The 22,039-nt window shown below is 36.4% G+C and overlaps 1 protein-coding gene across 1 annotated transcript in view; it reads left to right on the top strand.

The window, feature by feature from the left end:
* DNTT (DNA nucleotidylexotransferase) overlaps positions 1–22,039 on the top strand; it is a 94,028-nt gene that overhangs the window by 16,307 nt on the left and 55,682 nt on the right. Inside the window, exons 4-7 of the mRNA XM_086616792.1 lie at positions 4,753–4,923; positions 6,168–6,239; positions 10,414–10,537; positions 11,894–12,026. Of these exons, the coding sequence (XP_086472918.1) occupies positions 4,753–4,923; positions 6,168–6,239; positions 10,414–10,537; positions 11,894–12,026 (500 nt within the window). The remainder of the gene's footprint in view (positions 1–4,752; positions 4,924–6,167; positions 6,240–10,413; positions 10,538–11,893; positions 12,027–22,039) is intronic.

Here is a 22,039-nt window from a genome sequence, read left to right as displayed (position 1 = left end):
CTTTTGTCAGTGTGACTTATGTGCTCTGATATTCATATTGAAAGTTATTATTGAGTTAGCTGTTCAGCAGACAAAAACCAGCATAGCATTATTGATCATTATTTTTTTCCAAGAATCGTTCTCATATATTAATTGAGAATCTTGCTGTTTGTCTTGATTTCAATCTTGTGTTTTTTAGCATTTATAATATAATACTTTAGTATGCATTTTTACATGCGGAAGATGCTTACTGGTAACTTTGCTTTGTTAATCATATTTTATCTTATTAGGTTTTAAATACCAGATATTAAATGAGCTTCAAAATTTCTGTCAGTATATCCATCCTCTTCCTTATTTTTAACATAATTCAACCAAATATTTGTGTACTTCTGTATCTAACCTGCTGGGACCTGGAAGTCCATTCCATCCCCATATTTTTCCATAGCTCAAGTCTCACCAACATATATTTCACAATTTCAGACATAGATGGAAAATTCGCAATAACTGAAGAACTGAAATGCAGCCCAGCTATCTTTCACATTTTGTTAGAGCAGTCCCTGCAGAATACTCTGGAGATTATAAAAATCCCACATGTTGGAAATCTTTAGAAATTTAGTTTCCTATTAAACTAGTACCTTTTAAACAGGCAATCTGAGTATTGATCTGATTGATAAAAAGATGGTGAGGTGCTTACTGTAAGAAGTATGAAGGTTTAGAATAAAGGAAGGGTCAGTAAGCTTTACTTTTGACATCACCATAAGCAGATTTCACCAGAGATCTAATAGATTGCAAGCTTTTTCTCAGCTAATAAAGGAGTTTCATGTGCTTTTCCCCTCTGGAATACTATTCAATATGGACTATAGTGTTCAATAGACAGCAATGCCACTTGGAGATCAGTTACTTTCTTTTTTTAAAGCAGAAAGATTTTATCAAAAAGGATGTCAAAAGCAGTTTTATGCAAAAAGACAGATCTGTAATTAATTGCAGCATTTGCAGGCAGTGTTTCGTACAGGGAATAATGAATATTCAGTACTATTTAATTGTTTATTTACAATAGCTTAATGAGATTTACAAAGGCAGGAAACACTGAAATATGCAAACTAGAATGATAAAAATGCTTTGATTATATTTTCTTATTGACTGTCAACAGCTTTTGAGTAAAAAGCTACATGTGATTGTCATTTTCAATAATGGTGCTGACACAGCTTCTTTGTAAACCGCCCTCCTACCAGCAGAAAGGGACTATACCTCTCTAAACCAGCAGTGGTACTGGTACATGCAGACACATTTATTATAATGGCTGGTTATTCATTGTAGAATACATCTATTTAAATGTGCATATGAGAGGCTCCTTCTTGGGAGTGAGAAAAAACATCCCTAGACTTTCTGAGCTTCCTAGTCAAGAAGACAACTTTGCCAGTCTCTGTCATGACTAGATATTGCTGAGGAGATACTTCTGAGAACTGTTTTCTGTCTATGTATTTGTCTGTACAGACTATTTTGACAAGAAGGTAGCAACTATATCTTTTTGGTTCTATTCCCTGATTAACTCTGCTACTCTTAACTGGAGTAAGAAATTTCTTGCCAAACACTGCTTTCTTGAGTATTCATGTGCACAGATTTGAAAGAGAAAAGAAAGCAAAAGAAATCATAATTTTGTGACTGTAAACCTCACTTGAAGCAAGAATTAGAATCTTTTATTACTTAGAAGGAAAGAATCTTTGAAGCTGATAAGAGTGAAAAGAATAACAACTTGAGAGAACATCCAAAAAAAACCCACAGAAGAGGAATATCTGACTTCTGTCACCCCACATGTAAAATATATATTCCCCATTTGCTTTGCAGTACTGTGTATGCTGTATTTGTTCTTCCATATGCAAACTGGGATGGATCTATGCTGCTTGTGACCTCAAATTGGCAGTTTCCCCTTTTTCTGCATTAGTTGTCTTTCTAAATGGGATCTATAATGTGCACCTGTCTTTAACTAGAAAGTATGTAATTAAATACAACGTAATCTGTCAAGCAAATAAAGATCTTAAATGTGGGGAAAAAAAATAAAAAAGAATAGAAGTTCAATAAATCCAACAATTAGCCACTGCAAGAGCTTTAAAGATAGCTTGAAGGAAGCTAAGGTTTTGAGCACTGTTTTTTGTAATAGAATGTTTTTGGTGTGTGTGGTTTTTTGTTTTTGTTTTGTTTTTTTTTTTTCTTTCTCAAAGGAGCATTCTCCCCCTCTCTTTGATTCCTTATACCTGAGGGCTAGCTGAATGTAAATACTGGTAGAAACTTCCAAATCAAGCATCTTCTTAACCAGCTCTCTCTTTGAAGAGGTCTTTCATGAAATGTTATGAAAATGGAATTGCACAGCACTTACTAATCAGGGTAGCTGATAAATAAATATGCAACTAAAGGAAGGATTCTTCCAGTGAAGATGGACAACAGATGACTGATCCTTACAGAGATCAAGGAGTGAAGTTATACTGATGATACAGAACAAAGCAAATTCTCTGTAGCAAGCCCTAATTAATTATTTTTATATGCTTTAATATGGTAGCACAGGGAAAAAAGAAAGGAAAGTGGAGTTGTTTTGTTCAGCTAAGGTACCTATTTCTTCTAAAGAGATACTAGCAAACCAGTTAAGATTTCATTTTTTTGATTTGTTAAGAGGAAAGTTTTACAAATCCTAGGGTCAGTAGAGACAATGTTTTCTTGAAGATTCTTTTTAAAACCTTCATTTTGCTTCAGTGAGACTATAGTGTTTTTGAACAACACATAAGATGGTCCATTTTTTTAGAGCTGATTGAACAATGAAATGTAGTATGTAAATAATCTACATTTATTGTGAAAAGTACATTTAATTTTAAGAAGTTGTTCTTTATTAATGATTTAAATGATTGTAACTCAGGTGAAATATTTTTGCTGTTGTTTAAATCATGCCATATTTCTTCAACGCAAGGTGACAGATGCTGTTCTCAGCTCCACAGATGTAAGAAATGAATGACTTCACTGGATTTGCTGTCACATCAGTTAGTAAGCTTGGAACTGACTCTAGTTCACCTAGAAATGTTACACATGTAGCGTTCAGGATGCGAAAGGCATTTTGGTTTTTACCTGGCTTTATTTTCCAATATAGGTCACATTAATGATAAGATAAAAATTAAAGTAAAATCTAAAATTATTTTTCTTTAAACTGTATAATGATACATTTAATTACAAATGCAGTTAAATCTGAGCCTAAATGTGAACAGTGATCATAAATACTGAGGGCAGGAAAAAGCTGTTTAATCTTATTCTTTACTACTATCCACTTCAGTCATTGTTCCAGTAAGCTATTTGCTGCCTCTTGATATCTGTATTACAGGGTGTTACTCACCCTTATTTCAAAAACATTTCTGAACAGACACTTGGACTACAGCTCTGTGAAGTGATAATTGCAGGCAGATGCACACTGACAGCCACTCCTTTGTTATTTTGTAATGCCTCGTGAAGAAACAGGACTAAGTTGGGAAACAGGAAGGATATGCAGCAACTGATGTAGTGGAACATATGGCTCTTTCAAGGCTGGGATCTGTTAGCTGCTCTTGAGAGACAGGCTGAAGAGTAAGAAATGGGGTCTCTGGCAGTGTGGGAGCTTTGCAAGGCTGGCTTGTTTCTGGTCCATACCTAGCCTGCCCTGTGCCATGGGGTACCAAAGCATTCCAAACAGCCAGGTGCGGGATGCGTTTTAGATAAATATTTTGAACAGTCAAAGTCTCTTCTGGAAATGGTACGCTCTTAAAAATCTCTTAAGAAACCACTTAATTTTGCAGTCTTGAAAGTTTTTGAGGTTTTGTGCAAGATCTCATTAGGAATTCGGATTTCCAGCTGCTAATCAGCTGCAAGCCTTCATAAGATCTTATCTTAGGTTGTTCACAAACGTTTTTTTGCAGCAATTTTTGTCTCCCAAAATATAGTATTTTACGATGGGAAACAAAAACCCTACTTCTCTTCTCTACCACTGTGCGATCTGTTCCCTGCATTTAATTTCTAAAAATTGCTGCGTGATGTCTCTTTTTTTTTTTTTCCCTGTGAGGGAGAATTCAAAGCTGCGTAAATTACATATGGATAGTTGAAAAAAAAACAAACACCAACTTGTACTGGCAATCTCCAGGTAGATTTGAGTGCAATGTCAAATAAACTAAGCCATGGGTAGCTGAAGAATCATAAAGAAAAGGCTTTTCTCTTTGTGTAGGTCATACATCTCAAAAATGAGGAAAAAGCAAGTTTATTCCTTAAGTTACTAAACAGAAGCATGGTTACAAGTTCAAAAAGAAGGAGGAGGTTCCCAGTATTTCCAGAGACTCTTATCTGGTTGTGTCTGAACTGTCGTGTACTGACTTGCTGAATTTCTAATGTCGTGTACTGACCTGCTGGATTTCTAATGTTTGGGCACAAATCTAAAAATTAGGGTGCTATTTTGTGTTGATTTATTAGATCTGCATAAAATACGGAAAGTGTCTCTCTCAAAAGATTTTAAAGTTTGGCCTTTTTACAGATCAGAATCTTTTCCCACGTTTGTCTCTAAAATACAATTTTTATGATACCTGGAAAATTTCAAGTGGTTAGAAAATTATGCTGGTTTATTTTTAATGAACTTTGTCTTTTCACTCTGGTATGAAGAAATCATTCTTGAATTAGCATACAAAGTAACCTTTCTAAGGAGTATACGGAATAGTTTAAGCTTTTATTAAGCTTTAACTTTTTTTCTATACCTCTCCGCTCCCCTGTCTCCAGGATGCCTTTGAGATAATGGCTGAAAATTATGAGTTCAAAGAAAATGAAATATTTTGCCTGGAATTTCTGAGAGCAGCTTCTGTGCTGAAATTTCTTCCATTTCCAGTAACCAGAATGAAAGATATACAGGGATTGCCCTGCATGGGAGACCAAGTCAGAGATGTCATTGAGGTAATGTCCCTCATAACTATCTGCCAATTGATTCTTTTACAGATGTACTTTTAGAGATCACAGAGTGCAGCACTGATATCTGTGTATTTACACAACCTTCTATGTTTCCTGTAATAATGTTATATTATCCTTGTTACTAAGAAAGCAATGATTTCTGGAAACCTTTTGTAGTAACATAAGGTTCTTTCATGGAACCCCTGCCTTGAGGAATAAAGATAGTTAAAGAATAAATACAAATTAGTAAGTAATGCAGTATCATTTTTGTATGTAATTTTTAAAGGCTCACTCTGATTTGGATGTGAAAAGCTAACTGTTAATAGTTTTGTTCATGTGACTTCTGCCCTTGGCAACATCCCTTTGCTCTCCTGAATGCTTTATTAGAAATACTATTTTTGCAAAGCTGGTAAATATTTTAGTGCTTTAATGTTAAATCCCACCTCGCTATGAGTTATAGCAGAGCCTTTTATCTAGGTGGTGGATGAACTTTACCTTCTTACTGGAGCTTTGCGTATTCCCTGCAATTTTCTTGAATTCTTAGCCTTTTCAGGACCCCTCATCTCAGGTGCTGTTATTCTAGCAGGCAGCTGATCAGGAGGTCTCAGCTGTCTGGTGAGGTCATTGTCGAGTGTTGTGATTCACTCTGGCTCCTTGTTTGCCTCACTCCACTAGTTAAGAATGTAGCCTCTGAAGTGCTCTATATACCTACTGCCTGGGGACTTGGAATTTGGTTACAATCCCACAGAAAATAGGATGATTTTAGAGGTTTTTTTTGTGAGGTTTTTTCTTTGTTAGTTTTTGTCAGAAAGACTGAAAGAATTGTACTCAAGAGAAAATATGTCTGTTCTTACAATGCTCTAACTTTTAAGAGAAGTAAACTAAACTAGTTTTCAGGACAACTCATTGATAGCTTATGATAAATAACTACTTTCTGGCTGTGCATTTATGAGTAAATAAATACTGTGAAATATATTCCGTGGTCCCAGTTTCTACTTCATCCTTGAGTAAATGTATGAGTAAATAAGTACTGTGAAATTTATTCTGTGGTTCCAGTTTCTTCTTCATCCTTCAATAATTTTCTGTCTCAAAGAGGATTGCAGAATTTGATCCTAATGGAATAAAACAATATGCCTGCTAAGGATGCTCTTTGTGTTTTTATAGGTTGATAAGACTTTCTTTTAGATTATTTTACTATATCTTACCATAATCTTTATTTTTTTTTTTTAATAACATTTTTCTTTGTTTAGGAGATTATTGAGGAAGGAGAGAGTTCTAGAGCTAAAGAAGTGTTAAACGATGAACGATACAAATCGTTTAAGGTAAATATTTTGAGAATTATTGCTGTTGTTTAAAATTACATATGTTTTCCTCTATTTAGTAGAGCTTAGACATAACCATCAATTTACTGTGAAGGAACATCCAATATCAAGTATAAAGAAAGAGAGGTCTCAAATAAAGAGAAAGGGAGCAAGAGAGACAAACTGATAGAGTAAGGAATAATGGTGAAGCCACTTACATTTCTAATTAATCTGATGCACATGCAGTTGCTTTTAAGCTTGAACTAAACAATCTCTTTTTTCTGAAAATTGATATAATGCATACTCTTTGCTGTAAATTTAACTTGATGGATTTATTTTTTCCTCCTTTGATTATCATTATAACACCACACCATCTTAATCTGGCATTAAGAAAATAACCAGGTGAAGAAGATGACTCAGATCTATTTTAATGCTCTTTTGTGTGCGGCAGAAGGAAGAGGATTGGAGATATTTCTTTGTTAGACGGATTGTAGACTCAGCGTCATGGTCACACTTCATAGATACAGGGAATCCAAAACATAAATACTGCAGTTCCCATTTCTTAAATTTTCAGTGAATTCTCCACTGGAAAAATATATACTGGAAAAATATTTTTTCAATTTTATCTGCAGTTCTAATCTCTAAAAATATCCTGTTTGTGCCTTCAGAGAGTAAAAGAAATGGGACTGTTTAATTCTCCCCTGCATTACTCACTTTTACTTTAGCTATTGACAGACTCTTCCATTCTCTCTAACCTGTAATACCAGTATGAAAGGGTGTTCAGTGATAGCTGTTGATGCCATCTGTAGCAATACTCAGAGAAGATGTGTAGATTCACATGTATAGCAGGATTCAGGAAACAGACTTGCTTGTTAATGGTAATGAAGATTGAGGATTAACCATAAAATCTTATGTTTCAGGGTTTAAGAAAATTTCTTGAAGATTAGAATAAAACCTATCAGGGAACAGATTATCTCAAATACGCTTTATACCTTGTTTCATATTCCAAATTACAACAAACTTACATGGCTGTCTAGTTAGCTGAATACAGTCTCAACATTTTGGCTAAATTTGCTGCAGCTAGTTTTTCCCAGCAATTTTTTATTGTGTTTCTGAGAAAGCCAAGAAGAATCCCTTAATATTAGTGAATTTCTAAATTTTACTGTTCAGCATGGTTCTGATAACTGCTGCAAAACACTCATGACTTAAAAGATCACTGCAGGTCCCAGGACCACAGTCATCAAATGACTGAATAAATTATGCAGTCTATGTTTTAGATTCAGGATACATGAATGACACGGCCAGTTTACCTCCTTATGGAAGTGGATGCTGCAGAGAACAAGTTCATACAATTCACTTTCACCAGCTGAAAAAGAGCAGTGATCCCATACAGAATTAAAGAAATGAGCTACCTTCTACTCAAACTGCTCTCCTGGCAGTGTGTCTGAATTTACATCTATAAATATACTGCAAATAATGAATCTTAGTATGGAAAGAAAAAAATGTGGGTTTTTTTTTCCCTAAATATTTGGACAGAGACATTGTCGTGTTTTTTTTTTTTGACTGAGGGTCGAGACAAGAACCGAGAGGGAGCACCCACCAACCATGGTCTCGGGCAAAACATGACTCAGGCTTTCTTCATAAAAACAAAACAATTTATTAACAGTTACTTAACAGGAGACAAGGGAACGAAACCGGTTACTTGAGAGGAGAAAAGAGAAAACAAGGCCCGATCTTAAAACAACACCTCCCCACCCCCTATTTTCCTTTCGTTCCTGGCTCTGCCTTCCCCCCAGCGGCGCAGGGAGACAGGGAATGGGGGAGTACAGGTCAGTTCATCCATGTTGTTCACTGCCGCTCCTTTCTTAAAGGAGGAGGAGTCTTTACACCATTTTTTTCCCTTGCTTCGGTGGATCCCCTACTCACAAAGAAAAAGTCCCCAAACTTTTCCAAAGTAAGTCCTGCCCGCAGGATTGCAATCCTTCCCCATGGATCGCACCAGTTCGGGCTTTACCAGTCTCGGCCTCTTAGGGAACTGCTGCCACTCGTGTCGGCGTGGGTCGTCCCACGGTCTCCAGATGCCTCCACGACCTCGTCGTGCATTCCATGCCCCATTATCAACAGTACCTGGTCGCGCATCCCCTGCTCCACGACCTCTCCTGGGCTCAGGCATCTCCTTCCCGACGTGGGTTTCTCCACGGGCCACGAGTGGGTCGCTGCTCCGCCGAGTACACCCTGGCTGCAGGGGGGCCGCCTGCCATCTCACACCGATTTGCAAGGGAAGCCTCAGCTCCAGTACACCTCCTCCTGCTCCATCTTTGCTGACCCGGTCGTTGTGGTTGTCTTCTCTTAGATATTAATCCTCTCTGGGGAAGCTCGGCCCGGTGGGCACCCCGGGAGTGGGGCTCTTACCAAGTCCCCCATGCGGCTCCCCCGGCGCCATCTTGAGCACATGGCGCCGGCCCGGGCCCGAGCGGCCGCTCGGCCGGGAGCCAGGAGCGAGGGCAACGCCCTCCTGCTCTCTCCTCGCTCCTGAGCAAAGAGCCCTTTCCCGCCCCTTTGTCCCAACTTAAATAGGGCAATTCGCAGAGGCGCCAATTTGGCTCAACCCCCCGAGGGGGGATGGGACTCAGATCTGGTGGCACAGGGAGCAAATCCCCTCCCCTGCCACCAGAACACCCCCCCACACATCAAACTATCACAGACATAGAATCCATTATCTTTAGTTGTCTATCCCAATATTAATTAAGTCTCTTGAAATCATTCTAAACCCAGTAAAAGACCCTTTTGAAAATCTTTTAGCAGTAGCAAAAACATTAAAAGATAGCAATCTAAGTATTTTAAAAAAAATCACATTCTTTCATAAATACCCATGATTCGGACAAAGAATAGGTACTTTAATCCATTATATACAAAATGTAGGGTAATTCCTGTTTAATATTATCCAAGATTTTAATTTTTCTCTTTTCTTCATCTTAATTACTTCCAAGGAATTAATCTCATTAGAAAAACACAAAATAAAGCTTGCATGGTTGGAATTCAGAGGCTGTAGATTCAATGGAAAACAGCAGTTATTCGTGTCTTACATGGCTACTCATTGACTTCTATAAAAGTACAAAGAAACTATTGAGAGCTTCAGTATTGACAAACTAAGCATAAAGAATGTGCTTTTGGGCAAGCATGAAAGTTTTCCCTCTTGCTTTCATATCACTGTTCATCTGAGATATTGATCCACTGAATAATGCTTACAACTGTGACATTTTTGCTTTACATGCGTTCTAGGGGAATAAGCTAGTGTAGAAAATTACTTTGGAATAAATGGAATATAACCATACTAAAACTTCAGAGGCTGGTAGGTTTGGACATGTATTTTTCCAGTGGGCGAAGCAGTGAAATCTGTACTCTAAATAAGATGTGTAGGAATTTAGCTTGGCTCACGGAAGGACTGAAGAGTTGTACGACACTTTAATATGCGAGCAAACAAAAATTACCATTTGCACTTGAAATTGAATCCCGTTTTGGAAAACAGTATTTGGCATGACCTCCAAACATATGTGTTTTATGGAATGCAGTATAAGAATGGATTAGTTGTCTTCATGTACTTACCATCTGTTTCCATGCACCATTGAGACCGATTGCTCTCAGTGCAGAATTTAAAGAGCCACAAGGTTCCCACTGACCTCATTCTTGGAAGTGCTGTAACACCAGCATCATGTGTACAACTGGGAGCTGGTAATGCATATAATAAAAAATCATAATGTCAGTCAAATTAGCAAGATAGCCATGAGACATCTCTTATTCTATGAAGTCAGTGTAAGAATCCAGGTACATAACATTGTTTGCATTTCTTAATCGTGCAGTAAAAATAAAGACTACTGTCCTTATTTCAATCCTTAATTGAAAGCGTACATTTAGGTAAATCACATAAAGATGCTGGGGATACTTCTGTATCATTGTATAGATTTCACTTTAATGAGAACTGCCCATGTATAAAAACAATCGTGTGTTCAATGTAACTGTGCAAAGAAAGGCAGTTGAATCTGTATGTTTGTATTACACTATTATTTATCTTCAATGCAGGATAAACTCTGCCCAGTATTTTCCCTGTGAAACCTCATTGTTACCTACTTAATGTTAATTCATTGCTCCTTTAGAAAACTACACTGAAATGTGTGTGTTCTTTTACTGACCTTAGCAATTTACTTCAGTCTTTGGAGTGGGAGTGAAGACATCTGAGAAATGGTACAGAATGGGTTTACGAACTCTGGAAGAGGTAAAAGCTGTCAAGACCCTGAAGCTGACAAAAATGCAGAAAGCAGGTAAGGTGAAAGTCTCATAAAAACTTGTGTCTTGGTGCTCTAAGAACTTGATAATAAAATCAGAGGAGGAGGCAAAGTTCATTTATACATCTCTCTTCTTGCTGCCATGTCTTGTGAATATTAAATTATAAGGTTATAATAATATTTTGATTAACAGAGCTCCTAAATAAAAATGGTGTTATTCAAAACGTATTCATATGCATTTTTTTTTTTAATTGCTTACACAGATACCCAATGAAATCTGCTCTTATACACAGAACTATCAATGGGTCATTATTACACAGGTCATGAAAAAATTACAACATTAGGAAAGCCCAGAACTGCTTTCCAGACCTGTCTCCATCAAGGCAGCGCTACTTTAGTGACAAATCAGATTTGCAATGAATTACTTGTAAAATTGCTTCTATAATCCTAGCACATCTTAACTTTAAAGTATTAAATATGGTCAAATGAATAACATTGCTTGCCCATAGATTTTTTGTGTGTGTGTGCCATTTCCCTAAATAAAGGATTTCATTTAAACAAAGGAATCAGTTACGTTAAGAAAATGAGATTATATAACATGACATTAAAATAATGTAACTTTACTTTTGAATTAAACCCGTATGTTTTACATCATTACATCACCTCAGAATCCCATGGATCAGCTTGCCCACATTCATGCTCCTTTGTCTTTTATTATTTTACATATCATATACAAATGTGAAGCAAGCTGCAGGATTAGGCTTTTTTGATACAAGCTCTGTGATCAGACATAAAGATAACTGGGATGTTTCACATACCTCTGAGCCCTGTACTTAGGTAGAACTCCATCATTTCAGGAAAAGCACCTTTTTAAACAGTATGTCCAGAAATGCCATTGATGGGAGCTGGTAGGGAAGTCAGAGTAATTTATAAATGTTCAAGTTCTCAGCAAGTGGAGCAATTATCCTGACTGCTATGTTGTTATAAATTGTAACAGCAGTTACAATTTATAGTAAATTATGACAAAAATATAGAAAAACTATAAGGACAAACATGAGGGAAGGAGGAGGCTGTCTCTTGCCTATGATCCCCCACATCCAAGGCAGGAGACTGACTCCAGGAATGTTGGGGAGGAAGGAAAAGACTCCTGAAGAGGCTGAGTTAAAATATATTTCTTCCCACAACATGTCTTGAAACAAAACTATAGTTTCAGGTTCAAGATCCAATATTTCTTAATTCTTGCCGCTAGACAGGGTTCCTTTGCCCGTGATACAAGTTGCCTGGTTTTACTACTTGGTGAGAGGTGGCTATTTCACACGGGGCTCACTTAACACTATGTTGGTTTTGATAATTCTGCAGAGTGATCTGCACTTTTTTGCGTTTGATTTCCAGGGTTTCTCTACTATGAGGACCTTGTTAGCTGTGTATCTAAGGCAGAAGCTGATGCAGTAAGCTTGATTGTCAAGAATACTGTGTGTACGTTTCTACCAGATGCTTTAGTTACCATAACCGGTGGTTTCAGGAGGTGAGTGAAATCAAATGATGTCGCTTGGCTGTTTTATTCAGGTACAGACAAAATGCTGTTTGAATTTTGGAAAAATCAAAGAAGCTTAGTGGGAAAGTGTCAGAGTTTGTTTTCAATGGTTGGTTTGTTGGGGGTTTTTTTGTTTGTTTGTTTGTTTTAAATTGTAGAGCAATCTTAGCATTCCCAGGTTCCTATGCTTTATTTGAACTGGTTGATTTGTCAGAACAAAATCTAAGAATAGCTTGCTGGAAAAAATGATGTTTAGATCACATATAGTACTTGAGTGTATTTTTTTCTCTTTTAGTGGATCTGAATTCCCAAGGCTGAGACTATTGTAAGACCATGCTTGAAAAAGAAAAAAAGCTTTAAGGCAATGTTGTGCTTGTTTTTGGTTTTGTTTTTGTCTTTTTTTTTAAGAGAACTTGGTCACGAGAGATTGGAATGTGCTAAGGCAGAGTTTGTAGTGTTAGAATGTACAGCACTCACTAAACTAGACATACATTAATCTCTTTATAGATAGAGATATCTCAGAATTTCTTCCCTGGGTGATTATTTTTCCTCACGCTTTTGGTCTTGCTCTGTAAAACCAGACCTGAAACTCTTGCTTAGGTCATACACAGTTGGTTCCTTTGGCACTTACTTGACAGCTTCCCTAATGCCACACAGCCAAGTGTCGAGACTGGTAACAGTCTTCAGGAGTATCAGGTTCCTTGCTCTGTACTTAGTCACCCATACACCAAAAAACCTTAATCTGTACCTTAAATCTCCTGCTGCTTAATTTTTTACTTTGTGAAACTTTGACTATATTTTTAATAAAAAAAAAATACATTTCAAAAATACTTAAAATGTTCTCTTAGAACTCAAAATATGCAGCTCTGTCATTTTCTTATGCAATTAAAACTGGTACAAAAGCGAAAGACAGAAAAGTATTAATAATTAACATATCACTTGTGTAATTTGTTACTGTGAGCCTAGATAAGCCTGCATAGACTTGCTCTGGTGCAAAATTAAGACCTTATATGATTTGTAATTGCTATATACATGCACAGTGATTGTGATGAATATATTTTACCACCTTTGTGCTACCTCGTGATATTTATAATTATTCCCTGTATGTCCCATATTTATTGTACGAATGTTTTCAGCCAATGGCGACATAATTTCTATAAAACAGTGTGGTCAATAAGAAGCATTAGGCTCAAGTATGAACCCTGACCCGGAGGTGTAAGAACAACATGAAATTTTGCGTTCAAAACCTCAGATGTCATCATTCTGTGAGTACTTGTCTAAGAGGCAATTGGTTCAAATTGATGTAAATCAGTCAGGGACCTGTGTTGTTAGTAACTTGGATATAACTGATTAGAACATGTCTTAGACAGATTGAAGAGTTGCAAGAGTAGAACTGTTACCACACTGAGAATTCCCCATTTCTTCAGATATGATGAATTTGTGAGCTTTGTTGGCAGAATAGTTTGCAAAGTTTGAATCTCACACATCAGATTTAAGCCTCTGTTTCAGGAAGATATGATAGTTAGCCATTCTGGTTTTTATTAAGAATAAGCTTTTGTACCTCTAAATGGGTGTGTCAAACTGGAAGATAAATAATGATTCCTTCAGTGAGTAATCCTGTATATTAATTTTGTGCCTTTAAATACATGGAGAATATATAAAAATCCTAAGTTTCAAAATGTCAGTCCTAAATGATATTTTACCAGCCCATAGAAAACAAATGCTGTAGTGTAGAATTTGTAGAAAACTTAATTGAATGGATTGAGGTACCTTTATTAGGCACTTACATTTTTATTTTCTGAACTGCAATAGAGTTGACTACATCTGTTCTTTTTTACCTGTCTTATATAGTGGCAATACTCATCAGCATGAAGTATGTGTAAGCTCACTAGCTCACAGTTTTCAATTAAAAAATTATTATTTGTTCCTTTCATCCTTATGTAAATATTTTAATAAAATAAACAGGCAAGTTTTATTAATCAACTTGACTTGATTCCCTTATACTGCACCTTGTACACTACTAACATAAGAGGGGAAAATAGCTCATGATTGCTGTGAATAATATAGTAATTCCCTAGGACCCAGATTTGTCTTGTTTTGTACAGCTTGGTAAAAATAAGCAGTTGATTGTGTTCCTCCAGATCTGACTGAAGAGTTGAAAGTCAGAAGTCTCATAAACCTTGCTTACTATGGGGGAGAACTGGATGAATTACAAGGAACAGAGCTTCCATTAGCGATATACTCATGGAGATCCAATAGGGTACAGATGAACTACAGGAAAGTTACATTCTTTTTCCCAAACTTATCAAGCAAACTTATTACTGGATATATTAGTGAGTTTCTAGACCTTTTCCATTAGATTCCTGGAATTTCATGAAATCAGATGTTGCTTTAATGAAAATTAAGAAGCATAGTATAAAATTCAAGAAAATAGATTTTATTTGAAATCCCAGCAAACTTGTTCGTGGACCTTTCTTTGGTTTGATTTAGCTTTCACCTTTAGTCGTCTGTATTGCTTTTTGTACTAGTCTTAATGCTAGTTGGTGTTTATAGCAGCCATAATCAGGGATATTGGTAGATGAACTGTGTTTCAGATATAAATGTAGGAGCAGTTCAAAGGATTAAGAGTAAACACAAGAGAAGCCCCTACCTAAAGTACAAAAGCATCAGGGCATCAATCACTCAGGAGTCAAATTGCAAGCACGAGTGCTGGAACAGACATGAGTGGCAGCTGTACATTAGAGAGCAAGAGGAAAACGAAGAGAAAGGTGGATGATGGATAGTGAGAATGATGGAGTCTTGAAGAGAAGAGACAAGGATATTTTGAGCATAGGTTTGGCTGATTAGTCTGGAGACTGTATTAGGGCACTGATCACCGCTTGTGTCAAGGAAGCAGCATTGCAGGATTAAGCCAGTAGTTATTCATTTGCAGATTAGGTAGTGCTGGAGACTACTGTTTGTGTATTTCTAGTACAGAATAGTGGAAGATTCAGGGGGACAAAAAGACCATAGACAGGAAGTGAAAAATAAAATTACTACTTTTGATGTATGTGGTTTAATCAAAATACCAGACCTACAAGTTGTTAGAGTAAGGCATGAAAATTGGAAAAGCTGATGTAATGTTATTGAGAACATACCAAGACCTATTACTCTGACCAGTTGCGTACAATTTATTTTTTTCTTTGCTCTAACATCCTGTAGTTTCAGCTTAGCCCCGGAGTTCTCTCTCTAACCTCTTCTCAGGGGTCATACTACTGAAACAGACTTCAGTGTCTGCTACTTCCTTAATGCTTTTTCTTTCCGATTCTCTCATCTTTCTGCCTGTGTTCACAAAACAATAGCTCATAAAACATCTTTAATCAGAAGTTCTTTCCTTGTGTCTTTGGTTGGAAGTGGCAATAATATGATGTTTGGTGAAGGCAACTCTCTTTTCAGCTATCAGAGTCCATAAAGGAAATATAAAGACTTGAAAGTAACAGAAATAAAGGGTCATGATGGCAACCCTTCAGTATCTCCCTAATTTGAAATCGTTCAGGAACAGAAATGAACAAACTGATGACGACTGGATGAGTTTATCCTTTGTTACTCCCCTACAGAAACACTTAGCTACGTGGCTGTAAAACATATTCCTTAGTTTCCATTGGTATAGTTTCATGTGAGAGGATGGGAGAATTTTTTTCTTTTTTTTTTAAATCTTTTTCTGACACTTATCTGGGTCATTTCGAAACAGAAATTACGACACTGAAATGCATAGAAATAAAGAAGTAGAACAATTGTAGTTATGAAATAAATCACGCCCACACGTTGTGGAATGTTTCATTGTCTATCTAGTGAGACCGATCAGTGTGATTGCAGAGAGGGAAGTATTGAAGATGCTGATAAAGCAATATAAAGCACACCATGGACAATGTTATCAGAAAGACTGAATTTTCCATGCAGTCTGTTTGAATCAGGAAGTGGCATGACATTCTTTCCAGTGTGCAGCCTCTCTTATTTTGAATTGTTGATATTTAAGACTGTTTTCTTCTTAGAGTTACTGAGACAAATTCTGAGGTGGAGAATAGTACCTCATGTTACACATTACAAAAGCCACTGAGGGTGAAGTTTCTCTTTCAGCACTGAGTTAGAGAGGTCCTGGCATAGGGAGAAAAAAAATCTTTATTTTAGCGAGTGACATCCCTGTGTTTCTCCCAAGTATCTGCAAGGCATGAATGTAGTTTAGGCTAATATATGTTATCACTTTTAAATGAGTGTTAAACTGATGACCTGATAATTTTTTTCCTGGTTATTAAAAATGTAATTTTATGCTATGAAGAGAATTAAGTTTTTTTCAGTAGTAATAAGTGTCTCATCTTGTATGTATTAGTGCATGTTACAAAAAAAATTTAATCCTGTTAGCAGTGCATTAATGCTATTTATTAATAATATTGGCATTGTTGCAGGGTTGTTAGCAATGACAAGCAGAGAACTTCACACTAGGTTTCATGGCAGTGAATGTTCCAGTTTTGCCCCTTTCCTCCCATAGCTCCATGCTAGGACATAGCTTCACAGCGACTTCAGTAAAAGGTTGACAAAGGCGGAATCATCATCACCATATTCTGCAAGATTCTAGGTTTTTGCTAACTTGATTTAGCCGCTGATACTTGGTTTTGCCAGAAGAGATGATCTAGATTGAGGGCTTCCTAAAAGCAAAAATGCTTGGAGGAAGCATCGTATACTATATGTATTTTATGGCTTTAATCTCTGTACTGGTTATTCGTATCTCAATATACACACCCACAAAAAGCAACTTTTACTGGAGAAGTTCAGAAAAGGATCTGGAGTAAGAATTAAATAAAATAATAAGAGTAAATCATCATGTTCATTAACTACAGTTCTAGTATGGCTTTCTGTTAGTCTTTCTGTGTGCTTTGTCCATATGATTCACCTATCATTTACAAGTAAGGTTTCAGGGTTTTTGTGTTCTACATGCCACATTCGAATACTTATGGTTAGCTCTGCAGCAGTAGAATTGTATGGCTATGATATGAGCACACAGTGCCTGTTGATGATATAGTAATTTACATTTCAGAAATTACCCAGGCATCCAATTGGTATCACAATTTCAGTTCTGACCTTCTTAAATGAGATTTACTTAGACACAATTTTACGAGCTTATGTCTTTGCATTTAAGACAGAGCGAAGCAGACTAAGGACTGACTTTGTTTTAGGTAAGTTTTCATATTGCAGTTCTTAAGAAGGTGCTCAAGTGTCTTGGGCAATGCATGAAGCATAATAGTGTCTATTGTATGTTATTCGTCTGAGCAGGAGACTAATTTCTGCATCCTGCACCAGTCTTCAGGGACGTTTTATCTCCGACTCTCTTATTATTGAATTCTGTTCTCACATAAGCCTAATTGTAGATCACTTTCTCCTTGCTTCAATTTTATATTATCTTTAAGAAATCAGGATTTGAGGCTCTATAACATCCAAAGATAAGGATTACTAACAGAAAAGCAATGAGGAGAGCAAAGGACAGGGTCAATGTGTTTATCAAGCAGCAGCACCGTCATGCTTTTGTGTATTACAATGCAAAAGTTTCTTTCCTGTGTGCAGTGACATTTCCTACAAGGCAAAGGAATGCATAAAGGCATGACATGGCACAGGCCTCTGCTCTTTCCTGTTGTGTATCAAGAAAATAATTTAAAGATATCCCTCTTTTCCATCTCAAAAATAAGTAAAATGAAATAGCTTCCAGATATTATTTTACAGGCTCACACATTGATGAATAGCTAACGTTATTGTAGTACCTTAATTTCAGAAATGAGACTTCTATAAGGCATCTGGAATCACAATTATCTGACTGTATTGACACGTGCTTATAAATGAGAGAATGTGAGTTAAAATGCAGAATATCACGCTTCCCAAGCTCTTGGTATATACTGAAGACTTCATGGTTTATTTAAGTGAGCTAGTCATGTGGCCTCTAAGTGAATTCCTTCATAAATCCTTATAAAAATCTCTATTTGACCTTTTCATATTGGATACTCCTAACAAAAGTATTCTTTAGCAGGCTGAAGAGGTTCTATAGTGAGGCTAGAACACCTGATGTGACTTCTAATCTTTGTTAGTTCTGAGAAATAAACGTATTTGAAGTCCTTTACAAAAATTGTTTTCTTTTTGCTCAGATGTAGGGTTAAAATAGTGCCAGACTTCAAACAAATATAATTAATTTAGCTAAAGTTGCTTTTGTTAAGTTTTTAGACAAACTGCTAAGCTGAGGCTCCTTATTCTGCTCGCACCTTGTCATTACAGTGTGTCTTTGCATTTACTCTATTCTTAGATGCAGTTATTTCTATGCTTTTTTCCACTCCAAACCACAAACTCTAATAAGGGAAGATATAAGCTGTACTCAGCTGCTCAAGTCCAAATACTGTAATTTCTGCTTACTTTCTTCCACCATCATTATAAGAAGTAAAATTTTTATCTCTTATTACTTCATTTTGTCAGGGAGAAATCTGCTATGAAGGAGCTGTGAGGCAAGCTGCTCACTGAACTTTTGAGCTGATACGATAGTTGCACACACTCTAATTTGAGGAGATCCTAGAGGAATCTAGCCTCTGATGAATGGTAGTCTACTTTGAATGAGGCCTTTAACCCAGAGATGTTCTAATCTGATCTAGTTGGTCTTAAAGCTTAGTAAAACAGCTTCACATTACCAAACTCCCTAAGTTCAGAAGTGTTTGACTGTGAGGTGTTGGGATGCTCTGAATAAAAATATTCTGTGGCAGGAGTTAGAGGCACTACAACTGGGGAAGAACAGAGGTCATCAGTAGTTTTTACTTCTAATTTTCTGTAACCCATTAAAAATAATTTGAGAAAGGAAAAGATTTTTTTTTTAACCAAATTAATGACTAGTGAAGTCAATTTAGAAGATAATCTATTGGAGTAATATTCAGACTCTTCCTTTTGTCATTAGAGCTTTGATTATTTTTCCACTCATTTCATCTATTATTAGTCATGATGAATCATGAAGTAGAAGCTGATGAATAAGGTATCTGGAAGTCTTGGCCAAGAACAACTTTATAAGAATCCATGAGACAGTTGAGTACTCAGCACAGTGTACTCTTTCAAAAACTGTCTTGTTGAGCCAAGATTTTTTAAATGCACTACTCTGCTCAAGCCTTTACCACTTCAACAGGTTTGTCAGTTCATGAGAAGGATGCTGTTATATAATACCTCTCTTTTCTCTAAAGTATCTTCAAGTGCTAGGTCCACAGTGGAGGTGGCAGTGCCACTGATTTCTGTGAACCTAGAGGATTTGCACAGTATATGCAGAGCCAGAAACTCCCTTGATTAGGGAGTTTTCACGTAACCTACAGCTCCTGGAATGCATTTTTAACAACCTTAGCATTATTTAACATTTTCTGTTTCCTGTCATCACTGACAATGATTACTGGTAAGCAAGCCAGAGCAATGCAAGCAATGTGCATACAGCAAGACAGGAACCCCCACATTGTATTATTTTAGTGATTTTACAACAAAACCTTCTGTATTAACATTTAAATATTTTTTTCTTAAAACTGAATTGGAAAAAATGAGAATGAAAGACAAAACTAGGGGTAATGCATTTCCTTGTCAGGTAGTCAATCTGAAATTTTATTTATGTACTGATACATGATCAGATTTGTTAGCATTTTAATTCAAGACAAAGTTTCTATATGGAACTGACTAAGATCTTTAAAATTAAGGCATTGGTTACTGCTTTGTGCTATTTACAATATTTGTTGTTATTCAGAGTCTAAGGCATATTTGCAGTACCATTTTCTAATTGCAAAGGATACTCATAAAGGTAAAGCCACGTATCAGAAGTATCCTACTAGAAGTAAGATAAGATATTGTCCTGAAAATAAATTATTTCTTTATAGTTCACATAAAAGTAGTGGTTTGTTCATTTGATATCAAAATCTGGTATTCAATGTTAAAATGAAAACTAAAGTATGCAATTAAGAGAAAAAATGCAAGAATTTATTGTAAAGATGCGACTATTTCTAGTGTAATAACAAGACTGAAATTCATAGAACTGACTGGTTTTGACCACAAATTCTAAGTTGCCTTTTCCTATAAGAAGTTATTCTAAAATAGTGTATGAGAGAAAGTTTCTGGTTGAGTTTAGGCTGATAACTGCATAAATCAATTTGGCCGTTATCAGAGGCAGAAATGCCTTGGTACAGAGAATCCCTCTGATAGATGTGGTAAGATGTAAAAGTTTAAAAGCAGCAAGATAAAAGAGAATCAGAGCGAGAGAGAAACTTGCTGTGAGCCGATAATTTATGTATGTGTGTGTGCACAATAATAATACACATATATACAAAGACTCTCAAGATATATGAAGAAAGAATAGAATGACAGCTAATCATGGTATTCAAAGATTTTTTCTCTTTCCTTTTTTCTGATTTGCCCTTTAAGATCACTTTCAATCATTTTTGATACATAAGGGTTAGCCATTTGACAATTCTGGGATTCTGAATTATATGGAAATTTTTTTAGAATGCTTGCCACTGCATAAAACTAAAATGTTAATGGCTTCACTAAGTCAAATTAAATTTTAATGGCCATGGTTTAATTTTTCTTTTAGCCTGTTCACATCCTTTAAGTAGCATTAAATGTGATTCAGTTGTCTTCTAATATCACAGCTGACCTGAATAGCCTTTTCAATCAGCCTTTTAGATGAAGCAGATCTGATACATTTTAAATAAATAAAGATCTCTTTTTATTGGTTAAATGCTGGTATTCACAGCTCATTTAATCCATTTATTGAGATGCAATGTCAAAAGAACCGTTTCTTTGTGCAATGTTGGTGAATAATGTGTAGAGATAAGACAAAAAATAAATCACAGCTTCTTTATTTTGTAAGTGAATGAAATTTAAGAAAGAGTGTCCCAGTTTTAGCTGGGACAGAGTTTTTTTTTTTAACAGCCAGAAGAGCTCCCTGTTTTGGTTTCACTCAGAGGCTCACTCTGAGAAGAATGTTGATAGCAAGCTGATGTTTGTGGTTGGAAGTGAAACTCCAAGGACTTTTCAGTGTGCGGAGTACAGAAACACGGCAGGATAAGGGGGGAGCATAGCTGGGACAAGGGGGACACGATTCCCCTTGTCATTTGTGTGGAACTTAAGACTGAGGGCCAAACTGGCCAATTAGTATTCCATATCATGCAGCGTCATGCCCAGTATAAAAGCGAGGGTCAGCCGGGAAGAGGGGCTTTTTGCGCTTTTGCTCTTTTTGCACTTTTGCTCTTTTGCGCTTGCTGCGCTGTTGCTCTGCTGTTTTTTTTTCTTTCTCTCTCTCTCTTTCTCTCCCTCTCTGCCCCTCTCTATTTCGGGGCCTCGCGTTCGTCCGGGATTTGCAGTTTTCGGGACGAGACGGGCTTCGCATACGAGGGGTGGTGAGCACCTACATTGTATTAAATCATCTGTATTAAATCACTCTTATCTCAACCCACGGGTTTCACGTTTATCCTTTAATTCTCTCCCTCATTCCTGGGGGTGGGGGAGGGGGAGTGACCGGCTGTGTGTGGGGCGGTTCAACATAACCCACAACAAAGAGGAACTAAAAAAGATCTATTTAAGATTTTAAGAAAGATGCATGTCTGAGAAATGAAGAAAATGGTTTTCCAAGAAGTTACACATTGAAAACATTTTAGGAAATGATGGGAAAAATAGTGACCTAACAATGCAGATTCCCCTCATAAATCTATTTTGACTTCTTTCAAACAATCTAATCTCTATACAGTACGTGGATATCCCATGTTTTTCAAATCTGTTTATTCTATACTAATGTAATATAGTTTAGTTTCATTTTTTCATGGATTATTTTCCTGTTTACAATGTAATATGCCTAATGCTTATAGAAAAAAGTAGCAGAAATTGTTAGAAATCTGCAGTAGTTCATTCAAAAACATCTTTAATGTTTTGATTAATTCTGTTTGATGTTTGATCTCATTTTTTGGATGACAGTTTCTCAA

The sequence above is a fragment of the Tauraco erythrolophus genome, chromosome 9 (genome assembly GCF_009769465.1).
Source record: "Tauraco erythrolophus isolate bTauEry1 chromosome 9, bTauEry1.pri, whole genome shotgun sequence".
In the NCBI taxonomy this organism is placed as follows: Eukaryota; Metazoa; Chordata; class Aves; order Musophagiformes; family Musophagidae; genus Tauraco; species Tauraco erythrolophus.
This window is presented reverse-complemented; position numbering and strand designations above follow the sequence as displayed.